The 22,938-nt window shown below is 36.2% G+C and overlaps 2 protein-coding genes across 3 annotated transcripts; both read right to left on the minus strand.

Annotated features, from left to right (window-relative positions):
• Positions 1-11,864: 11,864 nt before the first annotated feature.
• LOC127849650 (uncharacterized) lies at positions 11,865-13,024 on the minus strand. The gene is made up of 4 exons (XM_052382395.1): positions 12,950-13,024; positions 12,683-12,826; positions 12,350-12,542; positions 11,865-12,208 (listed from the first exon to the last, which is right to left on the minus strand). The coding sequence occupies exons 1-4, from the start codon at positions 13,022-13,024 to the stop codon at positions 12,027-12,029; spliced, it is 594 nt and encodes a 197-aa protein (XP_052238355.1). The 3' UTR covers positions 11,865-12,026.
• Positions 13,025-13,095: 71 nt separating this feature from the next.
• Positions 13,096-14,933, minus strand: LOC127851044 (uncharacterized). Of its 2 annotated transcripts, XM_052384506.1 has the most exons (4): positions 14,717-14,933; positions 14,125-14,300; positions 13,497-13,808; positions 13,097-13,374 (listed from the first exon to the last, which is right to left on the minus strand). In XM_052384506.1, exons 1-4 carry the CDS (start codon positions 14,731-14,733, stop codon positions 13,121-13,123), a joined length of 759 nt encoding a protein of 252 aa, XP_052240466.1. In that variant the 5' UTR covers positions 14,734-14,933; the 3' UTR covers positions 13,097-13,120. The 2 variants fall into 2 exon arrangements, with proteins under 2 accessions (XP_052240465.1, XP_052240466.1); XM_052384505.1 differs by lacking the exon at positions 14,717-14,933 and having other exon boundaries at positions 13,096-13,374; positions 14,125-14,670.
• Between the last annotated feature and the right edge of the window lie 8,005 nt (positions 14,934-22,938).

Raw genomic sequence — 22,938 nt, forward strand, 5'->3', positions numbered from 1 at the left:
ATGTTTCGTATCCGTGTGTTCCGTATCAACACTTTGTCATACTCGATAATTAATTAGCGCTTGACAAGTATGGTGTCAATTGATGATCTCGCAGTTTGACAGCAACGTTACAAACGTCGATGATGATTAAAGTTATGTTATGAAGCAATATGTCCACCAGATGGTTTCCGGATAACTCAAGAATGCTTACGCTTAGGTTCATGAAACTTAATAGGTACATTGATCATAAATGGCAGATGACCCTTATCAATTTTCAGGTCACTAGGTCAAAGGTCAAGGTCACGGTGACCCAAAGCAGTAAAATGGTGACAAAAAACATATTCACACAATGGCTGCCACTACAACTGACAGCCCATATGGGGCGCATTCATTTTTTACGAACAGCCCTTGTTTTCATCTGAGGTCAAAAACTAGGTCACTAGGTCAAATAATAGAAAAACCATGAACAATTTGTTTGTGTAGACAGTAGAGGTCACAATTTTCATCCAATCTTCATGAAATTTTGTCAGAATGTTTATCTTGATGAAATCTGGGTTGGGATTGAATTGGGTTATCTGGAGTCAATAACTAGGTCACTAGGCCAAATAATAGAAAAACCTTGTTTAGACAATAGAGGTCACAGTTTTCATCCAATCTTTATGAAATTTGGACAGAATGTTTATCTTGATGAAATCTGGGTTGGGATTATATTTGGTTAGTCAGGTGAGCGATTCAGGCCTTCTTTACGTGTCAGTTTGTTTGACAGCTTTCCTTCCAATACATGCTTATGATCCACAAAACCGTCCACTTATGCGTTTATTTCTTGCATCGACCAGTTAATCTTCCTCTTTTTATGCCCCCGGTAGGGTGGCATATAGCAGTTGAACTGTCCGTCAGTCAGTATGTCATTATGTGTGTATGTCAGTCTTTCCGTCCGTCCGTCCGTCCGGAAAAAAACTTTAACGTTGGCCATAACTTTTGCATTATTGAAGATAGAAACTTGATATTTAGCATGCATGTGCATCTCACGGAACTGCACATTTTGAGTGGTGAAAGGTGAATGTCAAGGTCATCCTTCAAGGTCAAATGTCTTTTATATGGCATCTGTCCGTCCGTCCAAAAACTTTAACATTGGCCAAAACTTATTCACTATTGAAGATAGCAACTTGATATTTGGCACGCATGTGTATCTCATGGAGCTGAATACTTTGAGTGGTGAAAGGTGAAGGTGAAGGTCATCCTTCAAGGTCAAATGTCAAATATATGGCGTCTGTCTGTCTGAAAATTAACATTGGCCATAACTTTTTCACTATTGAAGATAGCAACTTGATATTTGGCATGCATGTGAATCTCATGGAGCTGAACATTTTTAGTGGTGAAAGGTGAAGGTCAAGGTCATCCTTCAAGGCCAAATCGAGGGGTAAGGGCCAGAACGTGATAAGTGCACTTTTCACACTTTTGGATAAATCAAAAATAAGGTTTTGAGTAATATATTATATAGTATATTTTATTTGAAATAAAATAGGTTTATGATAAATTGATTATATACTAGCAAATACTCATAAGATAATACACTAAAATTTAGAATAAGCAGGGTTAAATACAAAATGGTGTTTTAAAGAAAAATGTACTTATATCTTTTTGGCATGAAACTAGTCTGTCGAGCCATTTAGTGTATAAACGCACTAAGTGCACTTGTTTACAAATGTACCTGAATTTATGACTGATTATCTGTGTTTATATAGTTTTAAGTGTACTTACTGAAAACTAGCAGAAAACACTTTGCACATGTGCATGCTATAGAAAATGGTTTAAGTGTACTAAGAATAAGAATTTCACGGAATTGTATACTGGGTAAACACTAAAAATGTCACAAGTAACATTTTTTGTCAAACAAAACTTTCATATAGTCCTCTCTGTAAATATTGTTTATGAAGAGACCTCTGTCACTATACATTTTACTGTTTCTTTTGTACCAATTTAACTGTTTACTGATTTCAACTGTCCAATAAATACAACACCTATGCATGTATTGTAACAACACTCAATCAAGCTGATCCTTACTCTGGGTCGGAGTCTCTATCACTTTCCAGTGCGTAAGGATCTGGTAAGCCGTCTCTCACATTTTTGTCATCTGGTATGTCTTCGTAGTATTTGTGATACTCCGAGGGTATTGTTCCATTTCTACACAAAGAAATTAAATCTTTATTTTTAGCAGTTGCTATTGGCAGTTTCTCAGTATACTGTCGTGGTAGCTTTGAACTGAGAGAAATACCTTTTCGTGACTGTTTGATTTTTAGCTCATCTATTTTTTGAAAAAAAAATGAGCTATTGTCATCACCTTGGCGTCGGCGTTGGCGTCCGGTTAAGTTTTGCGTTTAGGTCCACTTTTCTCAGAAAGTATCAATGGTATTGCATTCAAACTTGGTACACTTACTTACTATCATGAGGGGACTGGGCAGGCAAAGTTTGATATTTCTGGCGTGCATTTTGACAGAATTATGTGCCCTTTTTATACTAAGAAAATTGAAAATTTTGGTTAAGTTTTGTGTTTAGGTCCATTTTATTCCTTAAGTATCAAAGCTATTGCTTTCATACTTGCAACACGTACTAACTATCATAAGGGGACTGTGCAGGCAAAGTTATGTAACTCTGACTGGCATTTTGACAGAATTATGTGCCCTTTTTATACTTAGAAAATTGAAAATTTGGTTAAGTTTTGTGTTTAGGTCCACTTTATTCCTACAGTATCAAAGCTATTGCTTTCATACTTGCAACACTTATTAACTAGCATAAGGGGACTGTGCAGGCAAAGTTATGAAACTCTGACTGGCATTTGGACGGAATTATTGGCCCTTTATACTTAGAAAATTGCAAATTGTGTTAAGTTTTGTGTTTTGGTCCACTTTACCCCTAACGTAGCATAGATATTGCTTTCATACTTGGAACACTCGCAAACTATCATAAGGGTACAGTAAAAGGACAAGTTGCATAACTCTGGTTGTCATTTTTACGGAATTATGACCCTTTTTTGACTAAGCAACTTTGAATATATGGTTAAATTTTGTGTTTCGATCCACTTTTCTTCTAAAGTATCAAGGCTATTGCTTTCACACTTCAAATACTTTCATGCTATCATGAGGTTACTGTACCTGGCAAGTTGAATTTTACCTTGACCTTTGAATGACCTTGACTTTCAAGGTCAAATTATTAAATTTTGCAAAAACTGCCATAACTTTTTTATTTATGATTAGATTTGATTGATACTTTGACAAAACTACTCTTACCTGACATACGACAATAGACTCCACCCAAACCATCCCCCGTGCCCTCCCCCCCCCCCCCCGAATCCCCCCCCCCATTTTTTTTTGTTTAAGATCATCTCACAAATGACCACCACACCCTCACACTCTATCCCCCCCCACCCACCCCCCAATTTGTTTTGTGAAACGGTTAAAAAACACAAATATTTATTTTTATTATTTTAATTTTGAAATACCGTCCAACCATCGCACCCAAGAATCCCCTCCCCCCGCCCACCCTCCCCCTACCCCCGAAAAAATGTGGGTTTTTTTTGCATTTTTTTCCGCATTTTTGGAAGATAATGTAATAAATGTCCACACACCCACACTATACACCCCTCTTCACTCCACCCCTCCCTCCTTTGTGATTGAAATTGAGAGAACATTCACCTTCAAAAATAAAATAGATGAGCGGTCTGCACCCGCAAGGCGGTGCTCTTGTTATGCACTGGAATTCCTCGTCAAAGTCATGCTTGGCATAAATTGCTTATGTCTGCTTTTCGTAACTGGAGCCACTTAACTTTCATCCATTGAATTCTTCTTCCTTCAAGATCAATGATATTTTGTGGAAATAAAGACTTTGCCAGACACTTTAAATCATGGAAGTCATAGTTTTTCATAGGCACAACTGTATACTGTTTTTTCTTGCGAGCCAATCTAACGATTGTGTCCCATTCGCTCGGAACAAAGACTGAAGTACGCCTCTTAGCATTTTCTACAGCTGCATGCACCGAATCACTCTCCATCTGAGTGTGTCCTGTTTCTAGTAATTTTTGATCGATTGTTTCTAAACTAGGACTTTTACAGATGGCTTGTAGCAAAGCTGATGCAATGAACCTGTTTCGATTCTGTCCTGAACAACAATCTGAGTAAAGGCACAGATGTTTTGTTGTCACTGGCAATGACTGTATGTAAGTCTGTATGCAAGTTCCTATCTCACACGATCCCCTGTTGCCTTCGGTTTCATTCCAAAGGTAGCAAGTCACACTTGCATCTGCCAAAGAATAGAACGACAAATTGAAACAACTTAGTTTCCGCTTAAAGTAGACTTGACTGGCGAGTGAACACGGTGCTGGCAACACGGCTTCCAAGTCAAAAGTAGCAACACAGTATGATTTATCTTCTTTGGCTTTAGTTTTGTCGTTTTCTTTCTCAGCTCTTGCTTTTAACTTTCTTTTAATGTGCTCTTCGTAGTCCTGTTTGATGGTTTCTCTTAATTCACCATCTGTCTCTTTCTGGTGGTATACGATACATGTTTGACATTGATCTTTTTTAGGTACATGAAATGAATAATTATATTCCTCACAGAATACTGTTCTGTACTTTGAGGCACTGACAGCTTTCGTTTTCTCTGCTACACACTTCTCTTTATATAACCTATACATCTGTGTGATATTAAGATCACTTCCAAGAAATTTTCTCCTTGTGTCTTGCCTTGTATAGTGGGCCTAAACCGTAGGGAAAGATTCAATATGCTGTCTAACCTGGTTAATCACTGCTTCTGGGGTCTTATTGTGTGGTGTATGTTTCCCTCTTTTGTCAAATGCAGCAAATATTCCAGTGGATGAGGATTTCAAAGCCGTTTCTACCACCCTATTGCCAATATTTAACGTTATAAGAAAAAAATCTTGGCGTTCGTAGGATCCAATATTCCAGAAGTTTTGAAAAACTGCATCTCTTTGCTCATGTGTGAAGATTTTTCTACATTTATATCTGCAGTTGCAACGAGCATCTAATAGCCGCTTTGCTTCAACAGTCTTCCCTTTTGTATTTGTGTACTGTAGTCCAAGCATGCGTCGTTTCTTTCTAATATTTTTCTTCCACTTTTCTGGTTGTGCCTTGCGTTTTCTTTTCCCTGTAAAATTTGCAGGACTGTTTTACTTTGCCTGCTTTCTTGGCGTGATAGTCTTTACATCAACAGTTTCTGCGTGTTCGTTCGTTGGTATTCCAGTGTCAGTTAAGTCATAGTTAGCATTCTTTGGTGTAATTGCATTGGTGCAAGCATCATAATGTTCGAGGCCTGGCACTTGTATGAATGCCAGATTTATGCAGTCATTTGCATCAGTGTCTGCATGCAATGTTGGTCTTATCTCATACATAGGATAAGCACGCATGCTACAGTAAAATTTCAATACTCTTCCAGAAACATTCGCTATTGCTAGGGGCAAACCATCTGCAAGGTCGTTGTCCCAGTGCCCTTCTTATCGCAAGAAATTTACTTTTGATATGTACTTATCCCTTTTATTGGCACAAGTATTGTTTGGTAAAAAATCTATGTATGTATCTAACTTTGCTGATAGATGATCACATAGTTTCTGTCGAAGAATTTCTGGTGATTCAAAGTCACAAGTTGAAACACAAACAGCTTTAAACAGGCAATTTCCATCGCCCTCTATTCTTACTCTTTTCAATCCATTGCTTGCTAACAAGGCATCTATATTTCGCTTGTGCATATCGCTTATAAGTTGTCTTGCTTTGTGCTGGTTGGAACTTTTTTGCTTTGCTTTTTTAATTGCTTGGTGCATATGCCTGAAAGCCATTGGGCGAACTGGCGTATTGCGTTTTGTTCGTGAAAGTTTGGTTGGTATTCGTTTTCATGCTTTGTTTCTTATTTCTTCCTTTGAACCTGGAGGTGAAGGTTGTACATTCTTTCCACTAGGTAAGTGGTAAGATCTTTCAGCATGCATCTTTCTTCTTGCTTCTGATAGATTTCTTTTTTTAATTATTTTCTTCTTCTTACGTTTTTGAACTTCATTCATTTCAGAGTCAGAAGAATGTATGTCTTTTTTTAGTGATTCTATATGTCGGATCAGCAACATCATCATCTGTGTCTAATTCGCTTTCACTACAGCTACTGTCTCCTTTAAATAAAGACCGTTTACATTTCCTCTGCCTTTGTCTGACTAAATCCGCTAAGGGAATATTATCACTGTCGTTGTCATCAGAATAAGTGTTTTTCTCTGCAGATTTTTCAGTATTATCATCTTTTTCTAAAATATTTGCTGATTCTTGTATATCATTTAAATTATTGTCCAGTTTATCTTGCAGTTTTGTTGCTATGAACACAATGCTTTCATCAGTATCTTTATTTTCAACGCTAAAATCTTCTTCTAACATTTTGGATATTGATTCACAGTCTTCTGTAGGCTCCATTCTGCAAATATATTTTAATAAATTATGTAATCGTAAATTGAGAATATTTTAATATCAATCTGTAATAACAAACTCTATTCATTTCGAAGAAAATGATAGGCTCTAATAACATGATTTACTTAATTTACATTTACTATACAAAATAATGAAGTAAAAACTACTAAATAATTGAAGAACTAAATAAATACTCACCTATTATTTAATACATTGCCTTCCTTACTTGATGAAAACATAAGCTTTTATGTTCACATTCGATTCCAGGTACAAGACAAAACATCTGCTATCTTGTTTAATTGTTTAACTTGATACTTAGGTGTTATCAGTTAATTAGGTATAGGCACTTGAAACATAATCACACTGCAAGTGTTGCCTTACATATTAATCTAAACAGGCATTAGTGTACTTATAACATTATGCCTCTGAAAAATCCTTGTATGTTTTTTTCTATTTATACACAAATGCACTTATATCATTTTCGTTCCTACTTTCTGTCTCATTTTTACTTATTTTTTCCAGCCAGATTGTATCAAGTGCATTTACTACAGTCTGGTTATTTCAGGAATGGATATATAACGTTCTGGCATAATACAAAAATACTCCATAACACTTAGTACAAGGGGGTTCTATACAATAATTATGTTAAATGACTGAATATAAGCCTGGTTTTGAGTGCAAAAGATGCGGCAGTAAATATTACATATTTCTTTTGCAAAACCCGATTTTCCTTCAAAACTGCACTTATCACGTTCTGGCCCTTACCCCTCGAAATTTCAATTATATGGCGTCTGTTCGTCCGAAAACTTTTACATTGGCCAATACCTTTTCAATATTGAAGATAGCAACTTGATATTTGGCATGCATGTGTATCTCATGAAGCTACACATTTTGAGTGGTGGAAGTTCAAGGTCATCCTTCAAGGTCAAAGGTCAAAAATAAAATAAAATTTCAAAGCGGGGTTCTCATGAAGCCTTTCTAATGCCAAATAAGATTTGCTCTTCTCTGAATATCAAAGACTGAATTTCAAACTTAAAACTCTCCCAACTGGCTTCTTCTTTTCCACGTACCCCTCCAAATGTTGATATCCTGGGGTAGCTACTACTGTTCATGGTTCTGTCCTCACCATATCTTCTGTCCTCAAAGTATCTTCTGTTATCAAAGTATTTTCTGTCCTCAACATATCTTGAAGTCTCAACTGACCTAGACCTATCTTCAGCCTTTTGATACCCATCTATATGTGGAAATAAATTTGACTAAGTCCTCTGTATTTTCAATTTCAGGCTTAACATCAAGCTTCTTAAATGTTTCAAGCAATGTCCTATCTTCCTCTGTAATATCCTGACCTCCTTCTGCTTTAGCAGTCTCCATAATATTTCCTTCATCCATGTTAACCCAAATTCAAATTCAACTTTCAATTATCAGTGATTTAATGCAACCTATCAATTAATCAATTAATTAATTGTGTAAAGTAATCAATTAATGTCAACTTCAAAGTCAATAATTTCCAAAGAAAAAAAATCTCTTCAATGGCTTTGCTTCCGAAGATACAATGGTTTCACTTCAAAGTAATTATTTCCGAAGAAATAGTGATATCCCTTCAAAATATATTGTGTTTCAAAGAAACACAAACATCTCTTCCAACATATATAGTATAATATAGCTTAGACCAAATAAAGTTCAAAGTCAGTTAAAAGCTAACTAAAATTCAAAGTTGCAGCCAAAAAAAACCAACAACAAACAATCAAATACGTTCCACGTATACTGTTATAATTCAAATTTATAAAAAAAAAAGTCAAGTCAGTATTGCATCAACTCAACCTTAAAGTCAACCAAGTAAATCCTCAAAGACTAATTAAGTTTCAAATCAAAGTGAAATTCTATACAATCAATTCAAAATATAAGTACAAACTAATGAATCCACTTTAAATCAAATTCAATAAGTGAAAACAAACAAATGAATCCACTTAAAATCAAATTCAGTAAGTGAAAACACAAGTTAAATCTAAAGCACTGTCTAAAAATCAATCAGAAATCACCAAGAATAAGTGAGTTAATTGACCCGCAATGAACCAATCGATCAAATGTCACAAATAAATTTAAAAAAAACAATCATCAAATTCAAACTTAAAACATCAAAGTATGAACAGTGATGCACTTTCACACACTTTCATCAAAGTTAAAACTAATTAGGTCACAAAAGTACGAACCCAAAAGACTCCAAAGTACAAGTACAAGTTAACACACTATTGCGTCAACTTAAGTCACAACTGAACACAACATGAACAACTTTAATCACCTGTATCAAACAGAACTTCAACACACTAAGTATAAATGATATGCAATGTAAATGAAAATCAATGCAAAATGTCCAAGAATAATTTCAAATAATAAATAAAATGAAATTAACTAAGTATTTCAAACCATAAACTGCAAGGAAGAGCCTAAAAAATCAAAGTTCAAATAAGAATTATGTCATACAAATAAAACCAAAATATTTCAAATCAAACCTAAGTATCAATAATAAATGAAGATATTCCACAAAAATAAAGAAGTTAAAATTAAGTGTTTAAAATAATTTAAAATTAAATTTAAATGAATAAATTGCACCAAGTATTTAAATTCAAATCACTCAACCTTGTCAAACAGTCAAAAAACTAATTTACACTTAAAGTCTAATATAAGTGTGTTTTTTTACTATTTTACCTTATATGGAAGTTGTATTAGTCACATGGTCTGTCAGTGAAAAAAAATCAGTCATATGTCAAACCAATGAAAACCAAGGACACGATGATATCCAAACTAAGTATGCAAATTAGGGAATCATATAGCCAATCATAACCAAATAATGTATAATCAAGGTGAACAAGTGTAACCTGATGTACTGTCAACACTGCATAAACTCAGGAATGCGGTAAATCAAAACAAACACTCACACAGTAATAACATTGAATACAATGGACTAACTATTATGAAGGCCAAAATGTAAAAGGGCTGGGACAGGGTATGGACACTGGGACAGGGATTATACAAGAAATGATATAATTAAGAGGTTAAAGGGATAGCAATGAGTTGATTACGAAATTACTGAATTTATAATCAGTTATTGAATAAATTCAAAATAGCAGCATTAAAGTGTTATGTGTTACTGTTGATAAGCGATGAAGTATATATCTAAGAAAGATGTAACCGTCACCAAGTACTTAAAGCAATCAATTATATTGATAGGTAAAAATGAATATATTCTCTCTCTCTCACATACATATACTCACGATTACGAAGACAGGTGCAGAATACACATATGATGAATATAGGCCATAAATGATTATAAGTCTAAAAATGATCAAAGAAGATAACTTTTTACAGATGTCCACTCCACAATTTGTCCACATGGTATATACACGATATATTACTGTCAACGACCCGTCCTGCACGACTCTCAACGACCCGTCCTGCACGACTCAACGACCCGTCCTGCACGACTCAACGACCCGTCCTGCACGACTCTCAACAACCCGTCCTGCACGACTCAACGACCCGTCCTGTACGACTCTCAACGACCCGTCATGCACGACTCAACGACCCGTCCTGCACGACTCAACAGCCCGTCCTGCACGACTCAACGACCCGTCCTGCACGACTCAACGACCCGTCCTGTACGGCTTTCAACGACCCGTCCTGCACGACTCAACGACCCTTCCTGTACGACTCTCATCGACCCATTCTGAACGACTCTCAACGACCCATCCTGCACGACTCAACGACCCGTCCTGCACGACTCTCAACTCTCGGCTGCTTACGGAGTCTACAGGCCGCCTTCTTTTGTCTGCTCTCCTTAACGGTTCCGCAAAACCACGTTGGGCGTCAAATATAACCCAGCTAGAAAAAATCCCCGACCATACTGGGGATCGAACCCGGGACCTCCCGGTTCCAAATTAGGCAGACACTCTACCGCGTCGCTATAAAAGCTAGCTCATATAGCAAGGCAGTATAAGTTTTCGTTATACCGAACCCTTCTACATTATGTTTCTACGTGTTCAATATTGAATCGTATTATAACGGTTACTTGTTTTGCATTAAATTCCTCGTGTAACGGTTCCCCTTATAAAATGAAATAAACGTGTCACGGTGACAATTGGATATATATATATGTATATGTGCTCAATGTTTCTTATGTAACAAATAACTGGAAGTGTAATTTATGTGGATTAAGTAACAATCTTCGCGATACCTGTAGAAAAGAATATAAGTACGAAAAGAGCTAGTTGAGGCATATTAAAGATAGACACATTAATGGCAAACACTACAAATGTGCAATTTCAAGCTGCAACAAAAAAATCATAAGAAAAAATTATGTGTTTGCGCACTTGACAAAAAATCATAAATTACCTAAAGAAAATGCAAAGGCTTTGATGAACAATATACAATATACGTCAAACAGTCGAATGGAATTGGAAAACATAAACATTATTCGACGAATTACAACGATCACTATATCAACCTTTACTTGAAGATGTGTCGAGAAATGATCTATACGATTTAATTGCCCATCAATTTCTTTGGAACAATACTATAATTTCTGTGATGGACTTGTTGATGATTTTGAAGATACATTCGGCGGCGATCGTGACTCGGTACCGGTTGTTGGAATTGACAATGTTGGAGATGCCGGCGTTGATGTATTGGACGATGCCGGTTGTCTCTTTGTGACTTGTAACGGTGGTTACGACAACACCAAAAGTGGTTACGGCAGTTACGACAACGGGAAAGTGGTTCCGGTGGTTACGACAATGGCTTAAGTGGATCCGGCGTTGATGGCGTCCGGTTTTCGGTGGTCTGTCCGACGTTGGTGACGAAATCTATTTTTAAGATGTTGGCTACGTCGAGATCGATCACATTGTGGACGTTACAAACTACGTCGAGATCGATCAAAAAGATGACGTTAAAAATGACCATGACGTCATTAACATTTCATCTGATGAAGATGCAATCGAATTTAAAACAACTTTTGTAAATGTAACTCTGACAAAAACTGAGAAATTAAAAAATGATGTAACAGAAAGTATATACGAAGTACATCTATAGGTCATTCGGAAAACTTTGCACGAGAAAGTGTTGGAGTAAATTTTGGAGATATTTTCAATTATTTTCAATCGGAAAGTCAATACTATGCTGACTATTATCATGATTCTTAAGTTTAATATACACAATGTATTTGACAAGTTATTGTATTTACATTTGATATGTTTATATATATAAATATATATATATATATATATATATATATATCAGGCATTTCCCCAGGAATTTGGGCAGGCACAGCGGAAAGACAGCGTTGACGGGGGTTGGTGCGGAAGGGGGCTTGGCCCCTTCCGCGTGTCGATTTTTTTATTGTTTTTAACTGTTCTAAATCAAAATCTACACTACTTGGGAGCTTCTAAAACACAACATTTTCTCTTTTTTTATTTATTTATTTGTCCTCAATTTATTTCATTCAAGTCATGTATTTAAATATTAAATAAAAAGCAGAATAACAGTAGACATTAGCAAGCAAAACATGATTGAAAAACAACAACAATACAGTCACATATTACATGTTCAAAACACTGTTCTGCGAGGCTTCTCCTGGTGCCAGGCATCCACCATTTTCCCGAAGTCTACTGCCTCAATGTCTGGCCCTTCAATGCTGACCGACATCAGTGCATTGAGGACAGCAGACTTCATGCGAGAACGATTTTCCGTCTTTATCCTTTTCATCGTGCTGAATCCCCTCTCGCAGTCTGAAATACACACAATATTGTAAACTAATCTGAAATAATATCTATTGAATCGCTTTGATTTAAGAACAAAGAGATATTTAAGCAAAACAAAAACATCATTCGTTTGTTATTGTGCTCTTGACAGCCTAGTCAAGTACCTACCAGCTGTAGATGTAGGGAGGAGCAGGCCAACGGCTGCCAGCTTGTAGAGCTGGTCGTGGCTATTACGCAAATGGATTGTCACCCACTCCATTGCCTCTTCAGCCTTCTTCTCTGTGCCCTGTAGGCTGCCTCGAACCTGCCTCCAGTTGTGCAGTGTTGCGTCAACGGGAAGGTTGAAGTGGTCAGCCAGTTTCTAAACAATAAAAAAGTTACACTGATTGATTTTATAAATATTGTCACACAATCTGATAATTAACAATTGATTATAATGGAGTACATCTTTGAAATTATATTGGTTGACTGTAAATATCATGTTCTAGTTTAGTGCATTACCTTGATGTCCTGTTCGCCATGGTTGCCCATATCTCCAGTGGGGAACTTGGTGGTGTTGAAAGCCTCGAAGAGCTGCAGCAATGGCAAGTCTGGAAATCGCTCTTCTATGTTGGACATCAGCTGCTGCACAAAAGGCCGGTACAACTGGAAATGAGTTGGAAACAGATTAATTATTGATATGCCAAGTGTTAGCTTGTCTTTGTATTTATTTACTAATACATTAAGATTGTTGCAGCCTAATGAACTCCTATGATAGCAAAAACATACCTTGTCCGTGAAATGCTGGACCTGCTCTTCAGTGGGCACAGTGATGCCATCTTTCAGGAACCTGATGAATATCATGTCAGGAATTATAACAGAGATGTTTATCAAAATATCAGGAATTATAACAGATATTTTTATCAGAATGCCATTAACAACAGAAGCTCTAACAAACTACTAGATTAAAGTTGTACAGTCTTGTTCTGCCCCAATGTACCTTATATATACTGTCATCTCACTGATAACAGATATATCTGTTGTCTCATCCACCATGATGGTGTACCATGGGGAGTCGATGGCCTGGGTCAGGATGTCCTGCCGAATGATGTTGCCCATGGCCAGAACCGCTTCCTGTACAAAGCGCTGCGATTCACCTTTGTTGTTCTGACCCTGGTTCATGTTAGCCAGGATGGAGCAGCCTTGTAGCTTCACTGAAACAGCAATTATTCAACATACATTTTTTATTAGCAAGCAACTTTATGAAATGCTCTTTATTGATATAGAAAATATTAAAATAAGCAATGTCCGAATATCATAATGCGCAGTTACTTACCAAGATCATTAAGAGGGAGGTAGTTTGTTGTGTGAGGAACTTCCTGCTTCATCAACCAGTACAAATTCTTGAATGCTGCGATCCTAGCACTTTTCTGTAGACAGCCCATCTCTTCAAGCTGCCCCACCAGATTTCTTGGAGCCAGGCGGTTTGCCTCCAGAAGTTTGGCCTGGGAGTGGGTCTCTGTCCTCTGATGGCGATTAAGTGAGTCCCTTGCTATCCAAGTGCAAGGCACATCTACCCACGGGGCACTACCGATTGCTGAACGCGCAGGTCTGCACATGTGACGAATGCACAAAGAGCACATCATACCTACAAAATATTTTTATTTTCAAACAACTGTTGTATTACATATTCCATTGCATGTTTGAAAAGTTACATTTATTTATGCGTTCATATTGAAATGTAATGATCTGAAATGAACAGGCTAATCATGGACGTCACTTTACGTACATGCATTAAACCCCCTTTTCTCAGAGCGCTACTCATTTGCGAACTGCACAGGCTAATCTGTGACGTCACTTTACGCACATGCATTAAACCCCCTTTTCTCAGAGCACGACTCATTTGTGAAAAGTTAAATGCTTGTTATATAACCCAAGTGCGGTAAAGAACTCAACACTCTTACCTCCTTCAACTTCTGTGACCCATGGAAAATCTTGCTTCCAACTACTATCGAACCCACTGGCACGCTGCTTGGACCGCTTTGTTGGTGGTTGGGAAGTCTCATGATCACTTGCTACGTCCTGGACACTTTCACGTTCACTTATTGAACTCTCTGACAGCGACGGTTCATTATTAATCCTGACCAAGAAATTAGTTATCACAGATTTGCCAGACACAGGGACTGGTCGTTTCTTAGACCTAATCATTCTGTCATGCACAAAAACTAAAGAAAAATGTGTTGCAGGTATTTAGCTGTTATTAGCGTATTCCGTGAATACGAAAGAAACTATTTGATCTGAATAAATTAAGTGTCAGTACTGTAAAGTTATAGTCGCCGATGAAAAAAATAGTGTGAAAACATTTGTAGTGGGCGGGAGCAATCAAATGAGACTTCTAATTAAGGTTAATTGTAATTATAACTTAAATTACCCACAACCGCAACAAACAAAAGTAACTGTTTATTTTTGAAGTACCGCTAAAATCGTCGTTAACAATTAAAATAAAACAAACAAACCAATTTAGCATAACTTTAACTGCTCTTACGCCACTAGTACCGGTAGTAATCGATCATTATCACCCATTAGGGGACAAACACCATAATTGACCCCCATAAACGACCCGTAAATCGTTCGCACATCTTATCAAAGCCCATTATGCACACACCGCTGATTAGCGCGTGCGCGTTTTATCTGGTCGTCGGCCGAATGCAGACAACATTCGGATCAGAGCTTGCGAGCGCTTGTGAAATTTTCAAGCGTCGCGGCGACATGATCGGAAAAACAAGCGCCGCGGGGAGATTGATTTTGAACTCCAAGCACCGCGCACCCGCTGTTCTAAAACCGCCTGGGGAAATGCCTGAATATATATATATATATATATATATATATATATATATATATATATATATATATATATATATATATATATATATATATTATATGTTTAATTAAGTGTTACATTAAACAATATAAGCAAACAACAATATAAAATAATATATTTACTTAATTTCGCCGGGGGAGTGTCGCTAATAGCGATCATATCTGTTCAAAGAACCATTGTAAATTAAAAAAATATATACCTTGATAAGACTGTTTAATTTTTATCGTGACGAATGCTTTAACGGTGACCAAAACTTAAACGGTAATCAATAAGAAATTCATATGTATTTCGTGTATTCAAGAATTCTATGAATTCAAGAACCGTTCTTGGTTAGTCAACGTCAACGATGCACTGTCTTATAAATAAATTGCGATCATGTGTTATGAATTATTTTTTTTTTCATATGTATTAAAGGTTTATACGATAATATTATTATTGTTATAATTCAATTATGATGATACAATTAAGGAATAAAAATAAAGTTAAACAAAAAATTTAAAAGTTTGTTTTTATGAATAAATATTACATTTCTTTATGTGATAGAGAAAAAGAAAACAATAAAAAACTCTACCACAAGTATTATCATAATGATTAATGCCTAAATAGACTTTCAACACGGTTCATCACCTCATAAACCTCAACATCCTCATCATCATCAACATGATCAGCATCATCTTCATCATCATATTCATCATCGACATGTTATTATTTATATTTTTGCAGTATCGTCATCATGATCATAGCCAAAGAGACGTTCAACAGGTTTCATCACCACCCTCATCACCATCCGCATCATCATCATCATCATCTCCGACAACATGTTTTTTATACCAACGGTATACACGCAATGCCTTTAAAGACAGTATGTTTTGTGTGCAGCATAACAAAAGTCAAGTAAAATTTTATTATATTTATTATTCAAAACACAAAATTGCATATGAAAGGTTATTTGCAGCGGATACAAAAAGCCAAATGGCGACATAAAAGCGATGTATGCTGATATTATACATCACGTCAAGCATTGTTAATTCTCTTATTGCGCTCCTGTTTGCGTTGAAAGGCCTTCAGCCTATGGGATAATATACCGAAACCCGAGTTATAACTTTAGTCGTAAAAAAGTCGCTGTCCGTTCCAGAAATGTTTCCGAAAGTCGAGTTGCACTTGGCGAAGGACGATTTATTGAATTTCTTTCTTCGAATGATAAGGTTGGAACATCGAAATTTGGCTGAAACGGATGCAGCATACAGAAGACTTATTGTGAGAACCAAAAACTAGAATATATTTGGAAAGAAACCCTCGCTCTATTAAGATCTTATGGTTGACTATAAAAAAAGTATGTTGATTTCAAAGCTGTCTTTTTTTTCAGTTTCCGGCTTAATCTGCAGCTTGTTATCAACAGTCTCCTCATACTGCCAAAATCCATAGAATCACATTCCATTTTTTATGCCCCCGGATCGAATGATCGGGGGTATATTGTTTTTTGCCTGTCTGTCAGTCATTCCGTCATTCTGTCACCAAAACTTTAACCTTACATTAAAGTTTTGCAATAACTTTTGAAATATTGGACATAGCAACTTGATATTTGGCATGCATGTGTATCTCATGGAGCTGCACATTTTGAGTGGTTAAAGGTCAAGGTCAATGTCATCCTTCAAGGTCAAAGGTAAAAAAAGCGGGGAATTGTGTTTCTGACAAACACATCTCGTGTTTCACGCTGAAGATATTCACACTCTTTCTTCTCAATAGCTTCTCTTTTCTTTGCAAGGGACTCCCTTCTTGACTTTTCAATGTCACTTATCCGTTGTTTGTACCATTTCCTAATCTCTAAACCTTCCTTTCTGGACTTGTCAAGGTACTGCTTTTTTATCATCAGGCAAGGAATTTAGCCATTCACCAGTTTCTTGAGACTGCACATAATGCAACTTTCATTGCATAATGTTGAAGCAGCTGGTCTAGACCGTGTCAGTTTATCTAGAAGAGAAAATACATGTTCTCGGATTTTGTTATGGCGTGGTACTGATTCAGTTTCTATTGCCAAAGATTCTTCTATGGAAGAAAATTGTCCACCAGGCAAATGTTCACCTGCTGCTTTCTTTAGCAACCTCAGCCATGCTGTAAATATAAACTGCAATGATGCAGATGTTTGTGCATCAAATTCATCATGTTTTATTAGTCTTTAATACACTGCATCTTTTTTTACAAGGTCAGGAAATGGCGCATTTGTGCCATACTTAATATCAGTACACTCCTTTTTGCCACGTTCCAAAAAAGAATTGAAGGACTGATACACAATATTCGCCTTTTCTAGAGAACAATCTTGGTCTTCCAAAGCCCGCCAGAATGGAGCTGTCACAAGTTTAGAACAAACGCCAAGAGGCTTCAAAATTGCCATATAAAATTGTTCTTTAATGTCAAAATATACTGCTTTTTGAAGCCTGTTCGATGGTTTATGTGTCTTTTCAAAGAATTCACGTATGTTGTTCTGCATGTAAAATATGATTTCTGCATCATAAAACAAGATGTTAAATCTGTTTCCAGGAAATGGCACAAGTAATGAGGCACTTTTATTTTTTCTTTCCTCGTCTTCATCCTTCTGATTCATGAATGTTTTAAATTCAACATAACATCCACTTTTCTCATCTCCACCTCTTGCTAGAAATTTACCTGCTGTTCTAAAAAGCCTTATACTACTGCTTTCATCTTTCTTGGTGAACATCTTTGTTTCAGGATTGGCTGCTGCTCCTATTTCAGTTTTGTGCATGTTTTCTTCATATTGATTTATTACTTTGTCAGCCACTTAAAAAATATTCATTCTAGAAAAAGATTCCTGTTTTTAATCTGACAAAGAGTTCCAGTTTGAATAAACAGATGGCAACATTTCTTCTCGATATGCTTTATATAATTCATGAAATTTCTTTTCAGTTGCTGCGCGATCAGACATAGTGTTTTTAATTTATACTTAAATTTGTTTTCCTACTGATGTATTTGTGCATTCATTTATGTCTTTTATTATTAGTTTTAAAGTTTGAAGACAATTATCAGAGCTTTTGTTTATCGTGTCTATCAGACCAAATACCCATTCTTTTTCACTAGAATCCCTCACTGAAAAGATTTCATAGCAGCTCCCACTCTGTTCTAGTTTCATCTGACTGAAGAGTTGTGTCCTTTTTGCGTCCTAGCTCTTCGGATATATGCATGTGCAACACCTGCACGTTGATCCCTTATTCTGTTGATGGTTCTTACAGATGCCAATTTTACAGGAGTTCTTCTGCAAAATTGGGCCACATGCTTACTACTTTAATCACATGTTTCACTCCAATCCCCTCACTCAGCAAATTCATCACAAACAACTGAGTTCTGCTGTATAAGTGTTCGTTTCCGTATCGTAAGTGTTCACTTAAGTGTTTTTCTCATCTTGAACTAAAATATCCACATAGCTTACACTTTTTTCAAGAGAATCGTTTTTAGCCTTTTCTTTCTCAATGTCACTATGATGGCCATCTCTTTCTTCAATCAATTTACATTTGTCAATATCAAGTTTTTCTGTCACTTTATTTCTATTTTCCAAAGACTTATATTTTTGTGTCAGAGATTTGTCCAATTTATTAACCTTTTTTTGCAAAGTTTTAACTTTTTTTCCTGTCCAGTTTTATCTCTTTTACTCCTTTTATACACACCACCGAAGTTGTTTCTTCTATTTAGGAGTTGTACTTGGGAGGCAAGTTCAACACATTTAGCACGTTTATTTTTGATCAGCTGCGATGTTGAGGTAACTGCGTTTTTAATCGACGTTTACCGTCTTTCAGAGAAGCATTTTCTTTTTTAAGGGCTGAGTTTTCTTTTAATGTGTTTACTTCTGCTTGTAATGGCATAACAGTTCCATTTAAAGACTTTACTTGTGACTGTGTAGAAATATCTTGATATTCTTCAGACTTGGTTTTACGAGCTGACACACCTATTGATACCGATGGTATCTGATGAAAGAATATTTCATTAAGTAGTTGCTTTTTCTTTTCTCCTCGAAGAGAAGACAGCTTTTTCATGCCACCGGATCGAAAGATCGGGGGCATATTGTTTTTGGCTTGTCAGTCTGTCTGTCAGTCTGTCTGTGTCTGTCTGTCTGTGTGTCTATCTGTCTGTCTGTCTGTCTGTCTGTCTGTCTTTCTGTCTGTCTGTCTGTCTGTCTGTCTGTCTGTCTGTCGGTCTGTCTGTCATTGTGTGTGTCACAAACTTTACCCTCGGTTAAACTTTTGCAATAACTTTTTGAATATTGAAGATAGCAACTTGATATTTGGCATGCATGTGTATCTCACGAAGCTGCACATTTTGAGTGGTGAAAGGTCAAGGTCCACCTTCAAGGTCAAAAGTAAAAAAAATGAAATTCAAGGGAAGTAACAAGCTTTAAAAGGGAGATAATTTCTAAATCTGCCAAATGATATATTGAAATTTTATTTCGAAGCGTTGCAATAGGGGGCATTGTGTTTCTGACAAACACATCGCTTGTTTAACTAGTAACTGACACGGAAGCTTTAGCTTCTATTGCAGCCAGGTCCTGCGTCAGCTGTTGCTTAAATTTATTTATGAAATGAAATAAAACATTTCACATATCATAAATTATAAGCAATCATGATAAACACTCATAATAATACATATATGAATTTGTTAAACAAAAAATTAAATACATATTTATGACTTTAACCTGATAATTCCTGGACAAGCAGAAAAACCTGTGGGTCCATGTCAACTAGTCTGGTGCCGTATGTTGCACCCTTGCCTTCCCTGCCCACTGGTACGATAGGGTGCAAAAATCGCCTCACAGACTGTGTTATAGTAGGCCTGACAAGTGTTTGCACTAATATTGTTTCCACCTGTGTTGTTTCCCAGTATAGGGAGCAAGCCTCTTGTAGCAAGGCAACTACTCTATCCTGTGACATCTTACCTGAAAATTAATAAAGTAAATTCTCCATGTCATTCATCTATATTTACTTATTTTCGTCACTTACATATGTGGGCTGACCGGCTGAATGACTAAATATTTGTTAAATACCGGTATTCATTCTTTTACATCACACATGACTTCATTACACAAACCTTAAAACAAAGGAACATGTTTTGTGATAGTATTCAGCGTTATAAATTAACATTTTGAACATATGAGCACAGCTTTGTTCTTTCAATCTTCTTGAATAGAGGATATAGGAGATTTCACTAGACATCCATGAGCCCAACACACATTTTAGGGACCATGGCTACTGGGCTCATGCTAATTTATATTCCTGCTGTTGTACTATTTTAAAGTCATTAAGTCTTCTTGTTATACATGTGTACATAGACAGATAGTCAACATCATGAGACTTTTATCTTTTTTAAACTACTCTGTGATAAATCCTTAAGATTTTGTAAGTTTTCCTCAGTTTAGACTTATTCGTATATATTTATCATTTATTGTTGAAGAAGTCACATAAAATCTTATATAAACACGACTTTTTCTCGGTATTTTGGAATTAGTACAAAACAAAATTGTAAAGCCGCTCGAGTTGATGTTGGTATATTTTCCCATTTTTTGGCATGTGTCGTAAAAAAGTGATTATGAGTCAAAATGTGTTTTAGTCCTTCAGCCAAGTACCCAAAATTGAGGTGGGGTGTACCAGTAAGGAGGGCAAAACTACACCTATATATCTTGGAAGATGCATGCCAGTAGCATATGAAAATGGTTGATAACAGTCTGGTACTGGCAGCTTTTGGCATTTTTCTCCTTTGAAGATGGGGCCTCAATCAGCTTAATTTTCATAAATTGTCTTGGAGAAATTGAACCGAAGTAGGGTCAATACACACTTTGACCCCCCAAAAATTGCTACAAAACGTATTTTAACTGATCCTGGTAGGGTAGAAGGTCCTTATAAAAACATTTTAAAAGTTTACCACAATCGGACCTCCGGAAAGTGTTTTTTTTCAAGATGGCTGCCAAGATGGCCGCCAAGACCTATTAATGATCATAACTATGTACCTATTCAATCAAATTTGATGACTTTGATGTATATTCCTAGATTTCAAGGGGCAAAGCACACATAATGATCATCAGAAATTGTTTAAGTTTAATTTAGTACACACAAATTCAACATGGCGTCGAAAATGGCCGTCAAGATGGCCGCCAAAACCTATTTATGGTCATAACTATGTAACTATCAACTTAAATTTGATGAATTTGGTGTCTATACCCAGGTTTGAGGGGGCAAAGCACACATACATATCATCAGACAAAGTGTAAGTTAATTATGTTACACAGAAATTTAACATGGCGTCCTAAATGGCCGCCAAGATGGCCGCAAAGATGGTCGCCAAAACCTATAAAATGATCATAACTATGTTACTATCCACTCAAATTTGACGATTTTGGTGTCTATACATAGGTAACAGGGGGAAAATAACACATTAAGATCATTAGACATTGTTTAAGTTTATTATAATATGATTATAGGTGCTACCTAATTAACGGACAAAAGCTTTTTAAGGTTTTTTGATAACCATGTATTTTTTAATAAATATATGGACATAATTGTGTTCAAAAAATTATAATTGTTGCAATAATTAAGTAATGCATCTTAAAAAATCAATCTTAAAACGAGCTACATGGTCTTAGCTTAAAGATCAAGCATCCTATAATTTTTTTGTTTTCTAGCAACAGGAATTTAAAGCTGGTTCGTTGGCTGTGGTATAATGGATGGGGTGTCTGCTAACTGGCTTAGTCACTGGGAGATCTCTGTATTGATCCCTTAAGTGGGAGCATTCTTTAGGTAACCCTAAAGACATACTATGGCGTACCATTTGGGTTGAAAGTCAAGAAGACCTACTAGGTAAAAAGAGAAATGTAGGTCGAAGTACAACAATTGTACGTCGACATACAAATATAAAATACACTTCAAAGTATATGTTTGTACGTCAAAGTACAATTTGTACTTCGACATACATGTTTGTACTTAGACGTACACATTTTCTGAACAGCCAATCAAAACACTTGTCTATTGAGCCGCTTTTCCTTCTGATTTATTCATAATAAATGTTTAAAATCTTTTTTTTTATTAAGGACAAAATGAATAAAAATATCAGAATGGAAAAAAACACAAAGAAGTGTCAAGTATTTAAGCCATTGAAAAAGATTATATACAAATTCGAATAAGATTCAATTGTTACATTTTTAAAATTAAAATTATTCAGCATATTGTGAGTATTTATTCATGCGGTGCGGAGTATCACGACCGTCTAGCGCATTACTGTGTAGGAAATTCCCAATGGTAACCAAACAGTTACCAAACATTAACGGGATAAATAATGTATAATATCCTCCCCGTTGATCGTATTTTGTAATAACCATAACTTGCATAAGTCAGAGGTTACTTCCGCCACGCCAGGTCAATACATACGCACAATATCTATGAGTAAGCGGTCGATAGTCGCATAATTTGGTATACATAATAATAATAATAATGTTCAATGTCAAATATCTCTAAAAGCAACAGATGTAAGGTATCTTCTGATTGGCTAACACTCAAGGGTCGGTGAAAATTGTACGTCAAAGTACATTTCTTGTTCTACCTAGTAGGTCTTGTAGACTTTCGACGTCATGATACGTCATACATGTATAGACACTACGTACTGGTCCTATCCCGGAAATAGTTTGTTTCATCAAATCTCTCAATGAACTTGACAGCTTGCTAAAGCAGTTGCATTTAGCATACAGTACACTGATTTAACATAATCAAAATCATGTGATGTGTCAAATCAATTTTGATCGACACATTTGACAGGATTTTTATGTCCCCCACCACTATAGTGGGGGATATATTGTTTTTGCCCTATCTGTTGGTTGGTTGGTTGGTCTGTTGGTCTGTTGGTCTGT

The sequence above is a fragment of the Dreissena polymorpha genome, chromosome 11, assembly GCF_020536995.1.
Source record: "Dreissena polymorpha isolate Duluth1 chromosome 11, UMN_Dpol_1.0, whole genome shotgun sequence".
NCBI lineage: Eukaryota > Metazoa > Mollusca > Bivalvia > Myida > Dreissenidae > Dreissena > Dreissena polymorpha.

Bases quoted from the DNA above. Each gene is read 5' to 3' on its own strand.
- LOC127849650 (XM_052382395.1), bottom strand. From the start codon at position 13,024: ATGATATTCATCAGGTTCCTGAAAGATGGCATCACTGTGCCCACTGAA. The intron at 12,827-12,949 runs GTATGTTTTTGC...ACTCATTTCCAG, and splicing joins TCCAGCATTTCACGGACAAG to TTGTACCGGCCTTTTGTGCA. The intron at 12,543-12,682 runs GTAATGCACTAA...TTTATTGTTTAG, and splicing joins ATGGCGAACAGGACATCAAG to AAACTGGCTGACCACTTCAA.
- LOC127851044 (XM_052384505.1), bottom strand. From the start codon at position 14,368: ATGATTAGGTCTAAGAAACGACCAGTCCCTGTGTCTGGCAAATCTGTG. The intron at 13,809-14,124 runs GTAAGAGTGTTG...AATATTTTGTAG, and splicing joins GGTCACAGAAGTTGAAGGAG to GTATGATGTGCTCTTTGTGC. The intron at 13,375-13,496 runs GTAAGTAACTGC...TTGCTGTTTCAG, and splicing joins CCTCCCTCTTAATGATCTTG to TGAAGCTACAAGGCTGCTCC.